Source organism: Mesoplodon mirus (assembly GCF_964341445.2).
Source record: "Mesoplodon mirus genome assembly, chromosome: 6".
NCBI classification, from domain to species: domain Eukaryota; kingdom Metazoa; phylum Chordata; class Mammalia; order Artiodactyla; family Ziphiidae; genus Mesoplodon; species Mesoplodon mirus.
The window spans coordinates 38,040,240-38,056,992 of record NC_138982.1 but is presented as its reverse complement, the minus strand read 5'-3'; the positions used below and the strand labels follow the sequence as shown (position 1 = coordinate 38,056,992).

Sequence of the window (16,753 nt, the reverse complement as noted above, 5' to 3'; positions counted from 1 at the left end):
TTCTTGTTTTCTTCCTACTTTTTTCAGGAGGTAACAGTTAATTTCAACTACCTTCACAGAAAAGTGCTTCAGTAACAGACTTGGAAGGAAAGTGAGGTGTCACTAGAAAGAGAGGGTGTTTTTCTTGTAATAGAGATTAGATATTTACCATACAATTTGTATGTACATATAAACAGGGGATTAGGAAGGGGTGTTTAAGCTATGAATAAACAAGAATCCTGTGCCTGATAGACCAGCACAGTTAAGAAATGTGGAATATTTTCTCACTGCTTTGGCATTTTATAACTTATACTACTGGGTATTATGTTAATTAAAGCACAGGTACACTAATGAGTAAGCCAACATGGGAAGCCTTCTTTAAAAGGGAACTGTTTTGAGAAATCTAAACACTTGGATGAGTAGAAGTGATTATGATAAATGACTAAATGAATAAAAATGAGTTGGATTACTTTTCTTTCTGCTTGATGAAAGGCAGTGATACAAAAAATGAAAAAAAAGGACATAAAAAATTATGGGAATGATGAGGGTAGTGAGTTGGCATTGCATTTCTTTGATAGATTTATCAATGACCATAAAAGTGTTTATTTAAAAAAATACATGTTAAAAGATAACTGCAGGTTTTTATAAATATATTTTGTACTATTTGGAAACAAATGTTGAAATTTCAGTTATGTTACTTGCCACTTTGATGTTCTCTTACTTTTCATGAAGAAATATCAACTAGTTTCATCCTTTGATTTATATAGTAAGTCAACCAGTTTCATTATGTTGATATAACTTAATGTATTAAAACTAAGAATCAAACAAAATAAAAATCCCCCTAATTGTTTGGTAATATTTCCCTTAATTTAAACTGCTTTACTGTAATACCGCTTTTCTATTTGTATTTATTTCTGTTCTGGTAAACTTTTTTATTTATATAAATCTTTGGATTATATAAACTAAGTTATTAAACCTCCAGGTGAGTCTACTAATTAAAATTTGAATGTAACTTTAACCAATATTTCATTTTAAGAAACTTTATAATTGTACTATACAAAATAAAATATTTTTGGCAGTTATTTTATAAAGCTGTGAAGCTATTTGAAACTCCTAATTTGGATTATTTTAATGAGTGTTAGTTTTCCTAATTTTTTTTATTATTATAACTTGGTAAAAATTGTTCTCCCAGGTAACTATTCTTGTGCAAATTAAAGAGTGACCTCATTCATTGGAACTTTGCCTTTATAGGGTTTCTAATTGGGAAAATATAAGGTTCCTGACCTTGTCAATTGCTAGTTGTTTTTTCTCCTACATTTCTTGAGGTTGATTATCTAATAGACAGCAATTAAAAACACTGTACAGAAAATGACCTGTATTTTAGTTTCATGTCACAAGTGAATACATTGCATCAGATGAACATTTCATGATTATTAAATGGAATGAATTTTAAACATAGAAATGATGATTATTTTGTTCATAGGTTCAAACTGGGTTTTGTTTCATTTTTATTTTCATAGTAACTATATTATCTCCATATCTTAATTATGTTATTTTATTGAACTTGTGCTTTAGTAATTGATATATCCTTGGTTATATTCTCAGAGGCCATTTTTATTTAATGTCAAAACAGCTCATAAAAAGTGAAAATTCAGTCAAACTACTTATTTGATGTTGTATAAAGCTAAAAGTACCTCAAACATTTTTTAATTTGCAAAAAAAAACAAACAACCCTTAGATTTTAATCAAATAAGATTCTGTGCATAGACATGTAAAATTATGAATTAATGTAAAACCTTGATTAACTTGATGCTCGAAACTGCATTTTGAGGGATCTTTATTTATTTACTTTTTGGCCATGCCACGTGGCATATGGGATCTCAGTTCCTGGACCAAGGGTCAAACCCACGCCCCCTGCAGTGGGAGCTTGGAGTCTTAACCACTGGACCTCCAGGCAAGTCCCTTGAGGGGTCTTTAATTGAAGACATCAGATGTCAAGGAAAACTTAAGAATAATAATTTAATAAGTGATTAAGCTATTATGTATTCTCCATTTAGTCTTATGAAACTTATGGTTGAGAATTAGAAGATTCAGACCTTTGAAATCAACACTGTTCAAAAATCAGTTTTGTTTCTTCCCCCATAGGTATCAAGTCAGGAGCGTACACTAGTTCATATTGGCAATTCAAAAATAAGGGTTGAAGTATTTGTTTTCTCAGTTTTTCTGTTACTAGGACATTTAGTTAACTATAGTGCCACCTTCCTTGAGCATTCCAGTTAGTCTCGGTTTTACTGTATGTTGATATTATATATCTGGCTCGTTTTATTCAGCAGTCACTTATTGCATTTTCCTTTTCACTTATTAAACTATGCTGTTTTATATTTCTGAGACATAATTTTACTGAGGAGAAAAATGGAAATGTAGTACAGAACCCAGTTATACAGTGGCTCTAAAGGTACATAATTGAGTTTCCATTTTTGTTATAAGCTATCCATTCCTCTCTGACTTACATCTGTTCCTTTCTTGTGCCCTTTGGTTTAACATTGTTCTCCTCCCCAATTTTCCTCTTCTCCTCGTTGTAAACTCATGGCAGGGTCTGCTTGGTGAGCTCATTCTCTTACAACAGCAAATTCAAGAGCATGAAGAGGAAGCGCGCAGAGCCGCAGGCCAATATAGCACGAGCCATGCCCAACAGAAGCGCAAGGTGATGGATGGTTTAAGGGGGCTACTGATATGTTCACACTAATCAGCCGTTTCTACCAGGATCATGTCACCTTAATCCATTCATGGACTCCAATTATGAGAAATTATTTTTGACAAAGTAAAAATATGAAAGATAATGGAGATATGCAACTTTCCTAGAGTAGGTAAATCCAAAATATTAAACATAGGAATTTATTTTCTGAAAATTAGATTATCTGTGAGGGCTCATGGATTTGTACTTAGATAAGAATTATGAATTGCAGTTTACTTGGTCCAGTTATTGAGTCACCTTAAATTTGTAGCCAACTTGTCTATTCTCCAAGTTTTCATTTGTAAAATGAAAAGGGTTACTGTGAATGACCATGTTAAATTAAAGAATGAAATGTATTTGTTTTAGTTAAAATGAATCAGCAGAGAATTCTTATTTCTTACAGAAGGAAACTATTTTGACTTAACTTTGGGGCAAAGTTATTCTTAGATACTTTGATAAATTTGTATAAAGATTTTCCACATTTATTAATAAAGTCAGCACAGATTTTCACCTTGTCCACTGAAGGATTGAACGTTGGAAATTTGATATAATTCTGGTCAATAAAGAACAGATTCTGATAAAACTCAGCATAACAGTATACAGATGTTTGGTTATAGGAGCAACCAAGGAATCCTTAAAGATATACTTTTGGCTGTTAGATGATCCTATAGTATAGATCCCAAGGTTAATGTTCTAAAGAGACTAGAGTCAAATGAACTGTATGTAATGATTTTAAAATTATACTCTAAGATCTTGAAATCAGCTATTTGTGTTACATATATTAGATAAGAAAAATTTTGGAGTTAGGTGCAAATCTTACTCAGGAAAAAAGATTCAGTCATATAATTAGCTTCCTGTAGGTTCTGATATTGAAATCAACCAATATTATAGATAATTAGTGCAATAATTCTGCTGGCTAACCCTGTTGCATTTGGTGGTGGTTAATACTTAAGAATACTCATCATAGTTTCATTTATTTTTTCAATATCACTACCTGGCTTTTCTCAATTCCATGGCTGTGGAATCAACTCCTATATGTTGTTTAGCTTTCGGTGAATGAATAACATAGGTAGAAATAGAAAACAAGTTATTTTCCTACTTGTGTTAAACCAAGGGAGGACTTAGTTTTTTTTTTTTGGCTGCGTTGGGTCTTCGTTGCTCTGCACGGGTTTTCTCTAGTTGTGGTGAGCGGAGGCTACTCTTCATTGCGGTGTGTAGGCTTCTCATTGCGGTGGCTTCTCTTGTTGCGGAGCATGGGCTCTATGTGCACGGGCTCAGTAGTTGCAGCACCCGGGCCCTAAAGTGCATGGGCTTCAGTAGTTGCAGTGCGTGGGCTCAGTAGTTGCAGTGTGCGGGCCCTAGGGTGCACAGGCTTCAGTAGTTGTGGCGTGTGGGCTCAGTAGTTGTGGCTCGCAGGCTCTAGAGAGCAGGCTCAGTAGTTGTGGCACACGGGCTTAGTTGCTCCGCAGCATGTGGGATCCTTCCAGACCAGGGATTGAACCTGTGTCCCCTGCATTGGCAGGCGGATTCTTAACCACTGTACCACCAGGGAAGTCCCAAGGGAGGGCTTACTTTAAATGGTGCTTTAGCATTCTCTGTTCCTCATGCTGTTGAGAGTACCATTTAAATATTGTAACAAGTTGGATGCTTAGGCTAAGCCCTCTCTGTTCCTTAGCTTTGTTACAGAAAGAAGGGGAGGGAGCTACTGTGTTCTGATACGTTAGTTAAGGATATGAATATAGCTCTAGTTACTAGTAGCGCTTGTTGTTTTCATGGTGGTAAAATAATTTGCAAAGAGTCCTATAGATCTGCTGTTTTAAGATTCTAAGATACAGTTTAAGATTATTGATGTGCTATTGAATCTGATGATTTAAGCAATATCAGTAGTGAATATTGTTTATTTTCTACACTGCCAAGGGTTAATGTTCATTTGGGGCCTACTTTCCTAGCCTTTTTTCAGGCTTACGGTTATCCTTCCTATTCCTAATATTTATTGGATTATCCACGTAACCCTTTTATTCCTCACTTTACACATTTGTAAGAGAGCTACTGGCAGGACTGTACCTCCATCTGTTTTGTTTATTAAGGCATACTTAGTTAGAGCACGAAACGGGGCTTGTTCCTGCCCACTTCGCAGTTACCTTGTGTGAAAGTAAATGAGACTAAAAACAATTTATGCTCCTCTATAATAATATCATTCCTTTTACTGTCCTTAAAGATGGTTTCCTTACTGTATCTTCCCCTTTGTTCCCCCTATAGTTAGTACACAGATGACTTTTCAGCCCTACATTGTCATAATGACCAAAATCCTAATTTGATGAGATTTTTAGCATTCCAAGCATTTGAGGTTTGCTTGAGGTACTAAGCTACAGCTACTTTTTGTTGCTTTTTGATCATTATTTCTTATTACACCTTGAAAATATAAGTAGGCCTTCATTATTTATATCTTATTAGTAGCAGCTAATAGATTTACCCTGTATCATCTGAGCAAAGGAGCTCATGCAGAGACAGCAGATTAAGACTGCCATTGGGGCTTCCCTGGTGGCGCAGTGGTTGAGAGTCCGCCTGCCAATGCATGGGACACGGGTTCGTGCCCCAGTCCGGGAAGATCCCACATGCCGCGGAGCAGCTAGGCGCATGAGCCATGGCTGCTGAGCCTGCGCATCCGGAGCCTGTGCTCCGCAATGGGAGAGGCCACGGCAGTGAGACGCCCACATACCGCCAAAAAAAAAAAAAAAAAAAAAAAAACCTGCCATTGATAGGTTTGCTTCCTGTGAATACGTACACATACATAAAAATTTTTACGAGTCTTATGCATTTCTGTATTTCAGAATGTCCACAATTGCTTAGTAGGAAGAAATACTTAAAATTTAAAAATCAGGTTTGGTTTTGTGAGGAGCTAGTAAGGGTTTTTCTCTTTCAGCTTTAGCTTGTTTCTGCAGAAGGTTCCGCTCTTTCTCCATCAATTTTACAGCCCTGGAATTGTAGAAAAGCTCTGGTTTCAAGACTATTGATACCCATTTCTGTCAGGGTGAGTCTTAAATTAATTTCATAATGAAAACTAAATATATTAAACAGCAGGACAAGAACTTACTGTAAGTAGCTGAATTTTACCAGTAAAGTGCATCAAAATAAAATATACCCAGGTTGCTAGTTAAGACCTCAAATAAATGATAGACTAACAATATCATGTACTATTCTCTTAAGGAAATATGTAAAAGTATCTTATCATTAATCTTTAATATTTATTTTGTGAACCTAAATGTTTTGATTTTGTTTCCTAGAAAATATTAGGCCTAATTCTTGATTCCACCATCACATGTCTTTTACATAATAACATTAATCTTTTAATTTAACATTAAACTAAGCAGATAGGAAGTGTATTGGTAAAACTGTGCATGAGTTGTTCCTAACAGTCGTGCCAGAAGGGCACATGATAAATTTAAATATTTCTAAAAATCCAAATTTATGAAAATCTTAACAGTCATTGTACTAAATACTAATATCAGCATAAAGATTGTATTTGTAATGTTCTAATAACCTTATATCATTTTAACTCTGTATATATCCTTTTTATTTTACCAAACTATCAAGGTAACTTTTTATAGTCCTTGGCTTATAGTAAACATTCTAACTTTGCGTAATTGTATTAGTTTCTTAATTATTGCCCCAGATATAGAGAAATATCGGATTTTCTACTGTAGTTTAGGATATATTGCATGAAATCATTAAATATTCACATCTAAAACTAAAACAGTTTATACTAATATTGTTTATACATTTCATACTAATTTAACTGCAGTTGGATGAATAGTTAATGGAACAGAGTAAATCAGAGAAACTTTCAAAATGAATTGGGAATATAATCTGCATAACAAAATTTTTATGACCATACTATTACAGTATGATGGCATGCCATATGGTCAAAATATGGAATTATTTATTTCTTCACTGGCCTTTAAGATTTTGTTCTTTGGGTTGTGGGCTCCTCCTCAACGTGCTTGTCTCCTCACATTTTAGGAGACGATTAATAATTCTTGTCCATTTTACACAAACACATAGTCAAATGAAAAACACTTCTATCCACAAGGCTCTGGCAAAGTTTGTTTTATATTATCGTTTTTCTAATTACCAAATCAAATTTAGATTTTTAGACATAGGCTTTTTAGGAAAAAATGATACATGCCTATCATTTCTAGCAAGTATTGTCATTTTTATTTAAAAGAATTTTGATAAATTATTTGGAAATAGGAATTAAAATCTCAAAATAACTTTATTGCATGGATGAGAGTTATTAACGTCTACCTCAATAAGCAAATCATTTAGAATGTTTTCATATATATTTGCTACCATGATGTCTTGATTGCTTAAATAGCCAATGAATAAAGATGAATAAAGATTTACATTAATTTTCACTTGATTTTTGTCTCCTGTGGAATAAAATCATCTCTAAAAATTTTGAGTATCAGAAATTAGATAATTATTTTGAAAGACTGAGAATGGCAACTTTGGCATCTCACCAGGGAGTCAAAGTACAGTTACATGTATTTGTCATAAATGGCATCATTTTAATTACAGTTGATTATTGTGTTTTATATTTGGAATTGTGACTACTTTAAAGCCTGTTATAGAATAAAGTTTTTTGTTGTTTTGAATATTTTATCTTAGAACTATTAGCATTAATAACAATTCGGAGTAGTTTCCCCAATACCTGTGGATTTTATCCTACTTTTGTTTTATGTTCAAATCAATTTTAGTTGCTTTACTCAACTTCATTGCTCCTGATGCATTCGCTTTATTACGGGTTAGCAGATCTTGCATTGGAACTGAATTTAAAAACAAGCATCTGGTTCCACTTAAAGCTCTGAAAATGCAGGTTGTTCTTTGCATTTATTAAACACTTTCCTACTTACAGAATAGAAATGGATAGTGTTTGCTTAAAGATACACTATGACCAATGAACTTTTCAGTAGCTGTAAATGATAACATGTGTCTGACTTCCCGAAACGTTTCTGTAAGGATATTATTGCCTTATTTCTCCAAGCATCCAAGTCCCTGTGCTTGAGTACAAAATAACCTATCAAGAGTGTAGTAACCATATGTGTTGCTTTCTTATTTTTCTAACAAGCCAGCCATATATGACTAGAATGGCAATAGGAAGATGGTTGCTTTTTAAGGTTTTCACTTAATATACAATTTTGATGAGCTATTTTTATTAATAAGATTTTTTTACTTAAATAAACATATGATTTAAAATTTGCTTTGACTAAATATCCATATAAAGCCAGTAGTTTTCACTCTTAAAAATGCTTTTTTAAAAACATTAACTTACTGTATATTCTATATAAACCTAATTCTACTCAAATAAAATTATTTATTTTAAACATTTAGGTGTCAGACAAAGAGAAAATAGACCAACTTCAAGAAGAGCTTCTGCATACCCAGGTAATTCTGATGAGTAAAAAGAACCAGAAAGTTTTTCTTATACTCTAAGTTTGGTGGTGTGGAAATTTATCTTTTTAACCAAAGCAAAATTTAGAGTGGCTTAATGATAGAACCTTATTATTATAAGTAGATGACCCCCAAAATGCAAAAACTAATTGAGAAATAAGGAATAATGAAGGAACTTGATAAGTTTAATTAACTAATTTATGTGTAAAAACCTATTTTTTAGTGAATCTTATGCTTCTAATTTTTTTTTTTTTTTTTTTTTGCGGTACACGGGCCTCTCACTGTTGTGGCCTCTCACGTTGCGGAGCACAGGCTCCAGACGCTCAGGCTCAGTGGCCATGGCTCACGGGCCTAGCCCCTCCGCGGCATGTGGGATCTTCCCGGACCAGGGCACGAACCTGTGTCCCCTGCATCGGCAGGTGGACTCTCAACCACCGCGCCACCAGGGAAGCCCTCATGCTTCTAATTTTAAAGAAAAACTATGGCAAAAACTGGGGAAAGTGATCTGTCCTTATATAAATCTATGTTTGCAATTTTACATTGATAGGCTAATTAAGTAACAGTTAAATTGGAGTTGAGTCTACCACAGTTCTTCTCTGAAGCCCAAAGCCAATCAGATAATAACCTTTCCAAAGGTATTTCTAACACTACTATGAAAAGCTATTCTCTTATAATTGATGATAACAATTATCATTAAAGACTTGTTCTGTGCAATGTAATTGAGTAGGTAACATTCTAGTGAAAAATTGCCCTATCACCCACTCTATCTTTAGTTATTCTATGTAGATACAATGATATGCAATAATTAAGAATAAGTTAAAAAGACTTATTGGGTCTCTCTTTTTAGGGGAAAAAAATACAAGGACAATCTAGATGAAATTAGGAACTAGTATATTTTGAGTCCCAGGTTTTCTTAATATCTATGCATTATTCTTACACTTGACTATATGTTAGAATTGCTTGTGCTCTGAGCAGCACTGTATATATTTGTTATGGCTTCCCAGCCAGGTGATTACAATCTGCAGCCAGGGATTAAGAATCATTGGCCTCAGAATGTGGTCTCTGCAGCATTAGCATCAGTAATGTCCTTTGGGAACTTGTTGGAAATGCAGATTATTGATCCCATCCCATCTGCACTGAGTGGGAAGCTCTGGGTGTAGAACTGAGCAATCTTTGTTCTTAAAAACCCTCAAGTGATTCTGATGAATTCTTAAGTTTGAGAATTACTGGTCTAGACGTCTTTGCAGGATGACCCAGAGCACATCTCTGTAGGAAGACTGCAGATTGGCACCTGTACTAAAGAGTGTTTCCAGCCCCAGAAAATGTAGACCCCATAATTGATTCCATATTTACCAAGAAGTGAGCCAGTGGAAATCCTGCCACCCCTATATATACCTATTGATATCAACCCTTCAATTTGTACAGTTGTTGTCAGTTGCTAGGCATTGACACAAACACTTGATGGAGAGTTCATGATGTAATAATAGCATTATCTATATCAGTAGTGTTCAGTAGAAATATAATGCAAGCCATGCACTTTAAAATTTTTACATTAAAATAAGGGTGAAAAGAAATAGGTAGAATTTTGATGTTAATAATAAATTTAACCCAGCAGATCTAAAATAATATCATTTAAACATCTAATTAGTATAAAAAATATTAACGTGGTGTTTATGTATTTTTACTGAATTATAGAAATCTGGTGTGTATTTTATACTTAACTCATCTCCATTCAGACTAGCCACATTTCAAGTGCTCAGTACCTGCATGTGGCTAGTGGCTACCATCCATATTAGACAGCACAGATCTAATTCTAATTTGCCTCACTTGAAGTCTTACGGGAGTTAATGCAGGTCAAACAGTCAGTAAAGGGCCTGTCACATACTGCATAGTCAGGTACTGTTAGCTATTTTTATTTTAAATCATTTTTATAAAATAATATGGGGGATGGGGAGAGTTTGAATTTTTGTCAAATGTCCCTTTAATGAAGACTTAAAATTTTGTTGTAATAGGAAATATTGCTTCATAGAGTATACTTAAGAACTTCCTTCTTCAACTCCGTTCATTTTTAGTATTTTTAATAATTTCTTCAACATAAACAGCAAAGACTTTTCCAAACAAAATGCCAATTGAAATAGAAAACTATAATGAAGTTCATTGTTTGAGATAATATTCATAATTTATTTGTTCAACATTTTCATAGATGACTTAAATGAAATAATTCATTTTAAGTAGGCAGGAGATATTGCTTCAGGATCTTGGAAGATTTTAATTTACACTTAATGTTATTTTTTAACCCATCTCTTGCTTGTAAAGTTATGTGTATTATTTTGTTGCAGTTAAAGTACCAGAGAATCTTGGAACGGCTAGAAAAGGAGAACAAAGAATTGAGAAAATTAGTATTACAGAAAGATGACAAAGGCATCCATCATAGAAAGCTTAAGGTACTTTAAGTTTGTCTTAATTTGTTCGCTCAGAACTTTACCACTTCTCATTGTGTGTTGATCAATACCGGTTTTTAAGGAACTGCAAAGGGTTCTATCATCCTTTTCTTTCTAACCTGATATGCTTAGGGGATAGGGAGGTCTCTTCCTATGTTAAGACTTTTCACAAATTATAATCTTCAAACATCTATTTTATACTATATCCTTAAATTTCATACTTTCAAGAGTCATTTCTTGTGAATCAGTTTATTTTTTCTGAAATATTTAGTTTATCTCTAGGTTTACTTAATTTATACAGCTATAAAACCAGCAATGTAAGTTGATAGAAAGTTACGTATGTCTTATTTTCATTGCCTTACTTGTATTGCCACTCAGTGAAGAGGCCACTTTCTCCAGTTTTACAATAGTTAATGTTTTCTTCTGGAAGGTTCCTTAGACATTTTAAAGTATTTTTGAAAAAGCATGCTGGTATTGTTATCATCAGCACATTGGTAATTACCATTATCAGTTAATTAAATCTTATTATTCCCCACTAAACCAACCTTTATGTGCTAAATGAAATTGAAGTAATTCTTTTAACTTAAATGTCATATAAGTAAACAATTTGTACGTAGCAAAACTGCAGTAAATCATGGCACATTCATTTTGTAGCCAAGGTCCAAAGATATATAGCCCTAGTTTAACCAACATGTATTAATAGTTCTGACTCCAAATTACGACTGCATAAAACAAATAAATAGCATGACTTTATTTATAAGTCAGCACATGGCAGTTGGGAAAAACCACAACCAAGCATTAATATATATTGAGAATTATATATATTAACATTGAGAAATTGTATTTTCTCTCATAAAATGAAATGGTAATGAAAATTCGAAAAGTTTTTTGTTTATTTTTAGGTGGAGGGGATAACAGTTGCTTTCCTTTTAATTATTTCTAGGTGTTGAGAGATGAAAGGCAGTGTAGACCCTCATTTTGTTCCTACTTTGGCACTGAAACTTACCTTTAATTATTAAATGCTTGATAGTAACCTTTTTCCCAGGCCTGTGTATATGTTCAATCATTCCTCAAATACTTGAAGCTTATAATTTTCCAGGCACCGTGTTTGATACTGGTTTTACTGAGATGTCTGCCCCTGGTGCTCTCACATTTTAGTCTGCCCAGTTATCGGTGTACACTAATCATTCATACTGATTTAACAATAATCTTGGTGATTCTTTCTCTACTTTACCAGTTCTTCAGTCTTCCTTTCTCTCCTGCTCTGACTCATACACCAAACATTCCTTTCAGTTGGTCACCTGACCCCTTATTGGGCGTTTTTGGTGTTAATGGTCTTCCTTTGTTGGGCACTTAATGTTAGCTCTTCAATATTAAACAATAACCTCCTTCTTTTACCATTTAATTAGAAGGTTCGGAAATCATGAATTAATATACTGTGTTAAATCATTGTCTCTTTAAAAGATAAGAACATATGGAATCTTCTGTATTGTTTTACATTTACTAGGAATATTTATTTGCATAACTAGGAAAAGCAATACAATTATTATGGAAACATTTTGAATGTATCAGCTCTTTTATCTCGACACATCTGTGGTTTTTTAAAAATGTTTTCACTATTTTATATTATTAATTTCTTGAATTTTATAGAAATCTTTGATTGACATGTACTCTGAAGTTCTTGATGTTCTGTCCGATTATGATGCCAGTTATAATACACAAGATCATCTGCCAAGGGTAAGTAAAAAATTAGTACACAGTGAACTTGCCCATTAGCAAAAAAACACTGTAGTTTTTTAAAAAGTTACATACATAATACATACACATATGTATAGACATAGACAAAGACATAAAATTTTCTGTATAATATTCATGTGTTCTAGGTGATGCCCTAAGCATTGAATATTGTTTGACTCTTTATTTTGGTCCATTGGTTTACGTATATTTATGCATAATAAAGTAAGGCTTTCAGATATTTGGCATTACGTATTCATAATATCCATGATATTAAAATACCTGAATGGTGGATAAGATTAGGTACATGAGTGAAATTTAACCTTATAGAATTGAAAATGTCTTTGTAAAGAGTAAACTAGCTATTGGAAAAGATTTGTGGAATATGAATGTTAATGTGGTTTTAAAATAGTGGTTTATATTAGCATAAGTTTTTAATAAAAATTTGGCTGTAAATAATGGATCCAGTTAATGTTTTGCTGTTTATGTTTTCAATACACATCAATGTATGAACCATCATTTTTTTCTGGATGATATTTTAAAATCATTTAAGTGTGTATAATTTTTAAGACTAAAAATTCTCAGCAGCATTCCAAATCTATTAAATTTAAGTTGGTATCAAAAAATATGAAAATGTGGTATTTATTTTGTCATAAGGTTGTTGTGGTTGGAGATCAAAGTGCTGGAAAAACTAGTGTGTTGGAAATGATTGCTCAAGCACGAATATTCCCTAGAGGATCTGGGGAGATGATGACACGTTCTCCGGTTAAGGTAAGAAAATAGGCCCTCTGGATTAATAGACCTATTGTGGTGGTCATTTTGTAATGTATTTAAATGTTGAAGCACTATGTTATACACAGAAACTAACATAATATTGTTTGTCAACTCTACTTCAGTTAAAAAGGAAAATAGGCCAAATGAAGTTCCTCAGGAAAGTAGTCACTTTAATGAAGTTTGTCCATGTGTTAAAATGAAGAATTCTGACAAAAGAAATAATTGATATGTAGCATTTGGAATTATTGCTAGTGTAGAAATCAGGAGGCGGCATCCCTCAGGCGTGAACAAAGATCAGGAGTTTTTCTTGCTGTAATGTAGACACAAGGATGTGTGTGTATGTTTTAACTCAGCCGATGGATGGAGTAGGTATAGAGTGATTGGAGAAATGGAAAATTGAGGTCACCAAGAATGAAGGCTAGAATAGTGGTAGAAAGTGAGACAATGAGGCTGATGCTGAAGTCTTGCAGAATTGAGGTCTGTTTATAATTACAACAGGCAGTCTAGTGTGATTCAGACAGTGCATTATTTGGGGTCTGGCTGTGATTTCAACCATGTTGTATAAAACTAGTTTCTTTTTCATTGCTTTGTGTTATTGTGTGAATATACCACACTTTATAGATCCGTTTTATTGTTGATGGGCATTTGGAATATTACAGATTTAGGAGGAAAAGAATGAACTGACTATACTTTATATCATGCTCTGTAATTAACTGTAAAAATATTGTGAACCTATCTTTTACATTGTAACCAGCACCCTAATTGTAGTGGCTGTGGCTGATACTATATTTTAGGAAGGAGTTCACTTTCTTCCAGCAGGCAGATATCATGGACAGATTTCCTTGAAACAGACAAGGCTGTTCTCTTTTCAGTTTGTCATTACTTCACTAGTATTTACCAGGACTTTTCCTTGATGGACTCTAAACTCCAGATTTTTTGTCTCCCCTTGAAGAGTGAAATTGCCAAAATCTTGACTTAACATTTTAACCTCTTTAACAGCTTCTTTGTTCCTTAATGTGCAAATGCCTTAAAGGGAAATTGTGCATAGAATGTAGGGCTCAGTTTTTGGAGATTTATTTCTGCTGTCCATTTTTCTCTGAGAGTTTGGCATCTTAGATCGTGGCTGCTTGATAACCCCGGAGTCTGATTTTGTCTCTTCAACACAGTGAGACTGCTACAAGTTTTAAACTTCTCTTTCAGGCCACCCTGTGCCACAAATCAGCAAATGCCCTGAGGGAAAATAGCTGCAGGAATATACCCATCCAAATCCTTTGGGGTCTTGGACTCAGTCCAGGCTGCCATGGTTGCTCCTCTGATGTCTTCAAACAGCTAGGTTTTGTTTGTTATCCTCTGTATGCTTAGCTAATCTTAGTAGATAGAATTGTATTTTAAAAGTGAAATCGGATCATTATAGAGAAGCTTGAAAAGTTACAACTGAAAAGTTAAGGAATGTGAAGTTTAGAAGTTCTCATGAAACCACTGACTGTTGACATATAAGTTGTTAGAGAATTTCTTGCTCAAATGTCACTCCTTGGGTGAAGGCTGCCTTAGTTCCCCTTAGTACTGCTCTCCTCTGTGGCATCCTTGGTTTTGCTACACAGACCTATTCTCTCTGTATATTTCTCCCAGTATATAATGAGGCCTAAACCAGGGACAGTCAATTCTTCGAGTTCCCCCATCTACAATGCCCGACACAGTTGGCTCTCAATAAATAGATGTTGAATAAATGAATTGTCCTTTACCTAAATTTGCCTTTGAAGTGAAATGCAAGATTTCCTTTTAGTTTTTCAAGTTTTGAGATTGATAGCTTTGTGCTTGGTACTCTGTATAATGTTGACTGGAAAATGAGAACCATGTAAGTGCTGTGGGAATTAATAGGAATTGTAAATACAGTCTTCTCAATTTTCTATTAATTTCAGGTGACTCTCAGTGAAGGCCCTCACCACGTGGCCTTGTTTAAAGATAGTTCTCGGGAGTTTGATCTTACCAAAGAGGAAGATGTAAGTAGAATTTGTATGAGGTTTATGTATGTAACTTTTTATAACGTGTAAACTTATAAAAGACAACTAAATGGAATATTTAACTGAAGATTTCCTTAGGATTTTGTTGCTTTCCATTGATAGCTTGCAGCATTAAGACATGAAATAGAACTCCGAATGAGAAAAAATGTGAAAGAAGGCTGTACTGTTAGCTCTGAGGTAAGTGTTGCAATTCATTTCAACAATGTTTTATAGAAATCCAATGTTTATGGTTTGAAGTCATGGTGTTAGCATTGATGTTTAGATTGCAGCTGTTCCAAGATACTTAGTCTTTTTTTTTTCTTTTAATATTCCAAAGAATGTATTGCTTTGTGGATAATTTTCTATGATAATTACTGTTATGGTCAGAAAAAGCATAATCTTTTTCTGAGCTGCATATCTGAATGGATGAGATACAGAATTTTCAAAATATGTGTCACCAAAAAATTCCTAACAAGCTGCCTCCCAAAATTAGTTTTTTGGTTTTTGGATTTTTTTCCCCTGCACAGACCATATCCTTAAATGTAAAGGGCCCTGGACTACAGAGGATGGTGCTTGTTGACCTACCAGGTGTGATTAATGTAAGTATCTACAAAATGTGTGTTTTATCTTATTCCTATTGTGAAACACATTTATAATGACATTTAAAACCTTTTTCTTCAAGACTGTGACATCAGGCATGGCTCCTGACACAAAAGAAACTATTTTCAGTATCAGCAAAGCTTATATGCAGAATCCTAATGCTATCATATTATGTATTCAAGGTAAGTCTTACTGAAAGATTTTAATTGCACTAATATTCTTCCTTACTTAGCAATCAAAGCTTTGTTCTATATATGCATGTTACATAAACATACAAAATAAATATGTTTTGTCCTCTTCTCTTACTTGTTCGTTTTATTAGTAAATAGAATTGAAGTTGGTGATGTTTTGATAAATTTCATTGTGTAGGCATCATAGACATTTTTATTGGCTAGAATGTCTTTTCATAACTAAGATAAAATATTAAGAAAATTTTTCTTACTATAATGTAGACACAAGGATGTAGCTTGTTGAAGTTTTTAAAACCTACTTTGTAACCATTACAGTGTCTTATTTATTTATTTGTTTATTTATTTATTTATTTATGGCTCCGTTGGGTCTTTGTTGCTGAGCGTGGGCTTTCTCTAGTGGCGAGTGGGGGCTACTCTTCGTTGCGGTGCACGGGCTTCTCATTGCGGTGGCTTCTCGTTGCAGAGAATGGGCTCTAGGCCTGTGGGCTTCAGTAGCTGTGACACATGGGCCCAGTAGTTGTGGCTTGCGGGCTCTAGAGCACAGGCTCAGTATTTGTGGCGCACGGGCTTAGTTGCTCCTTGGCATGTGGGATCTTCCCGGGCCAGGGCTTGAACCCATGTCCCCTGCACTGGCAGGTGGATTCTTAACCACTGCACCGCCAGGGAAGCCCTACAGTGTCATTTTTCAACTTTTTTTCAGATGGATCTGTGGATGCTGAACGCAGCATTGTTACCGACTTGGTCAGTCAAATGGATCCTCATGGAAGAAGGACAATATTTGTTTTGACCAAAGTAGACCTGGCAGAGAAAAATGTGGCTAGTCCAAGCAGGGTGAGGGCAAGTTCTTTA

General features: G+C 34.2%; 1 protein-coding gene across 5 annotated transcripts in view; it reads left to right on the top strand.

The window, feature by feature from the left end:
- Positions 1-16,753, top strand: part of OPA1 (OPA1 mitochondrial dynamin like GTPase) — a 94,016-nt gene that overhangs the window by 15,777 nt on the left and 61,486 nt on the right. For 3 of the 5 annotated variants that reach the window (XM_082625432.1, XM_082625431.1, XM_082625435.1), the window contains 10 exons: positions 2,573-2,683; positions 8,105-8,158; positions 10,504-10,608; positions 12,256-12,342; positions 12,997-13,110; positions 15,033-15,113; positions 15,237-15,311; positions 15,641-15,712; positions 15,796-15,895; positions 16,605-16,735. In XM_082625432.1, coding sequence (XP_082481558.1) covers positions 2,573-2,683; positions 8,105-8,158; positions 10,504-10,608; positions 12,256-12,342; positions 12,997-13,110; positions 15,033-15,113; positions 15,237-15,311; positions 15,641-15,712; positions 15,796-15,895; positions 16,605-16,735 — 930 coding nt within the window. The remainder of the gene's footprint in view (positions 1-2,572; positions 2,684-8,104; positions 8,159-10,503; positions 10,609-12,255; positions 12,343-12,996; positions 13,111-15,032; positions 15,114-15,236; positions 15,312-15,640; positions 15,713-15,795; positions 15,896-16,604; positions 16,736-16,753) is intronic. The other 2 variants (XM_082625434.1, XM_082625433.1) reach the window with 1 other exon arrangement.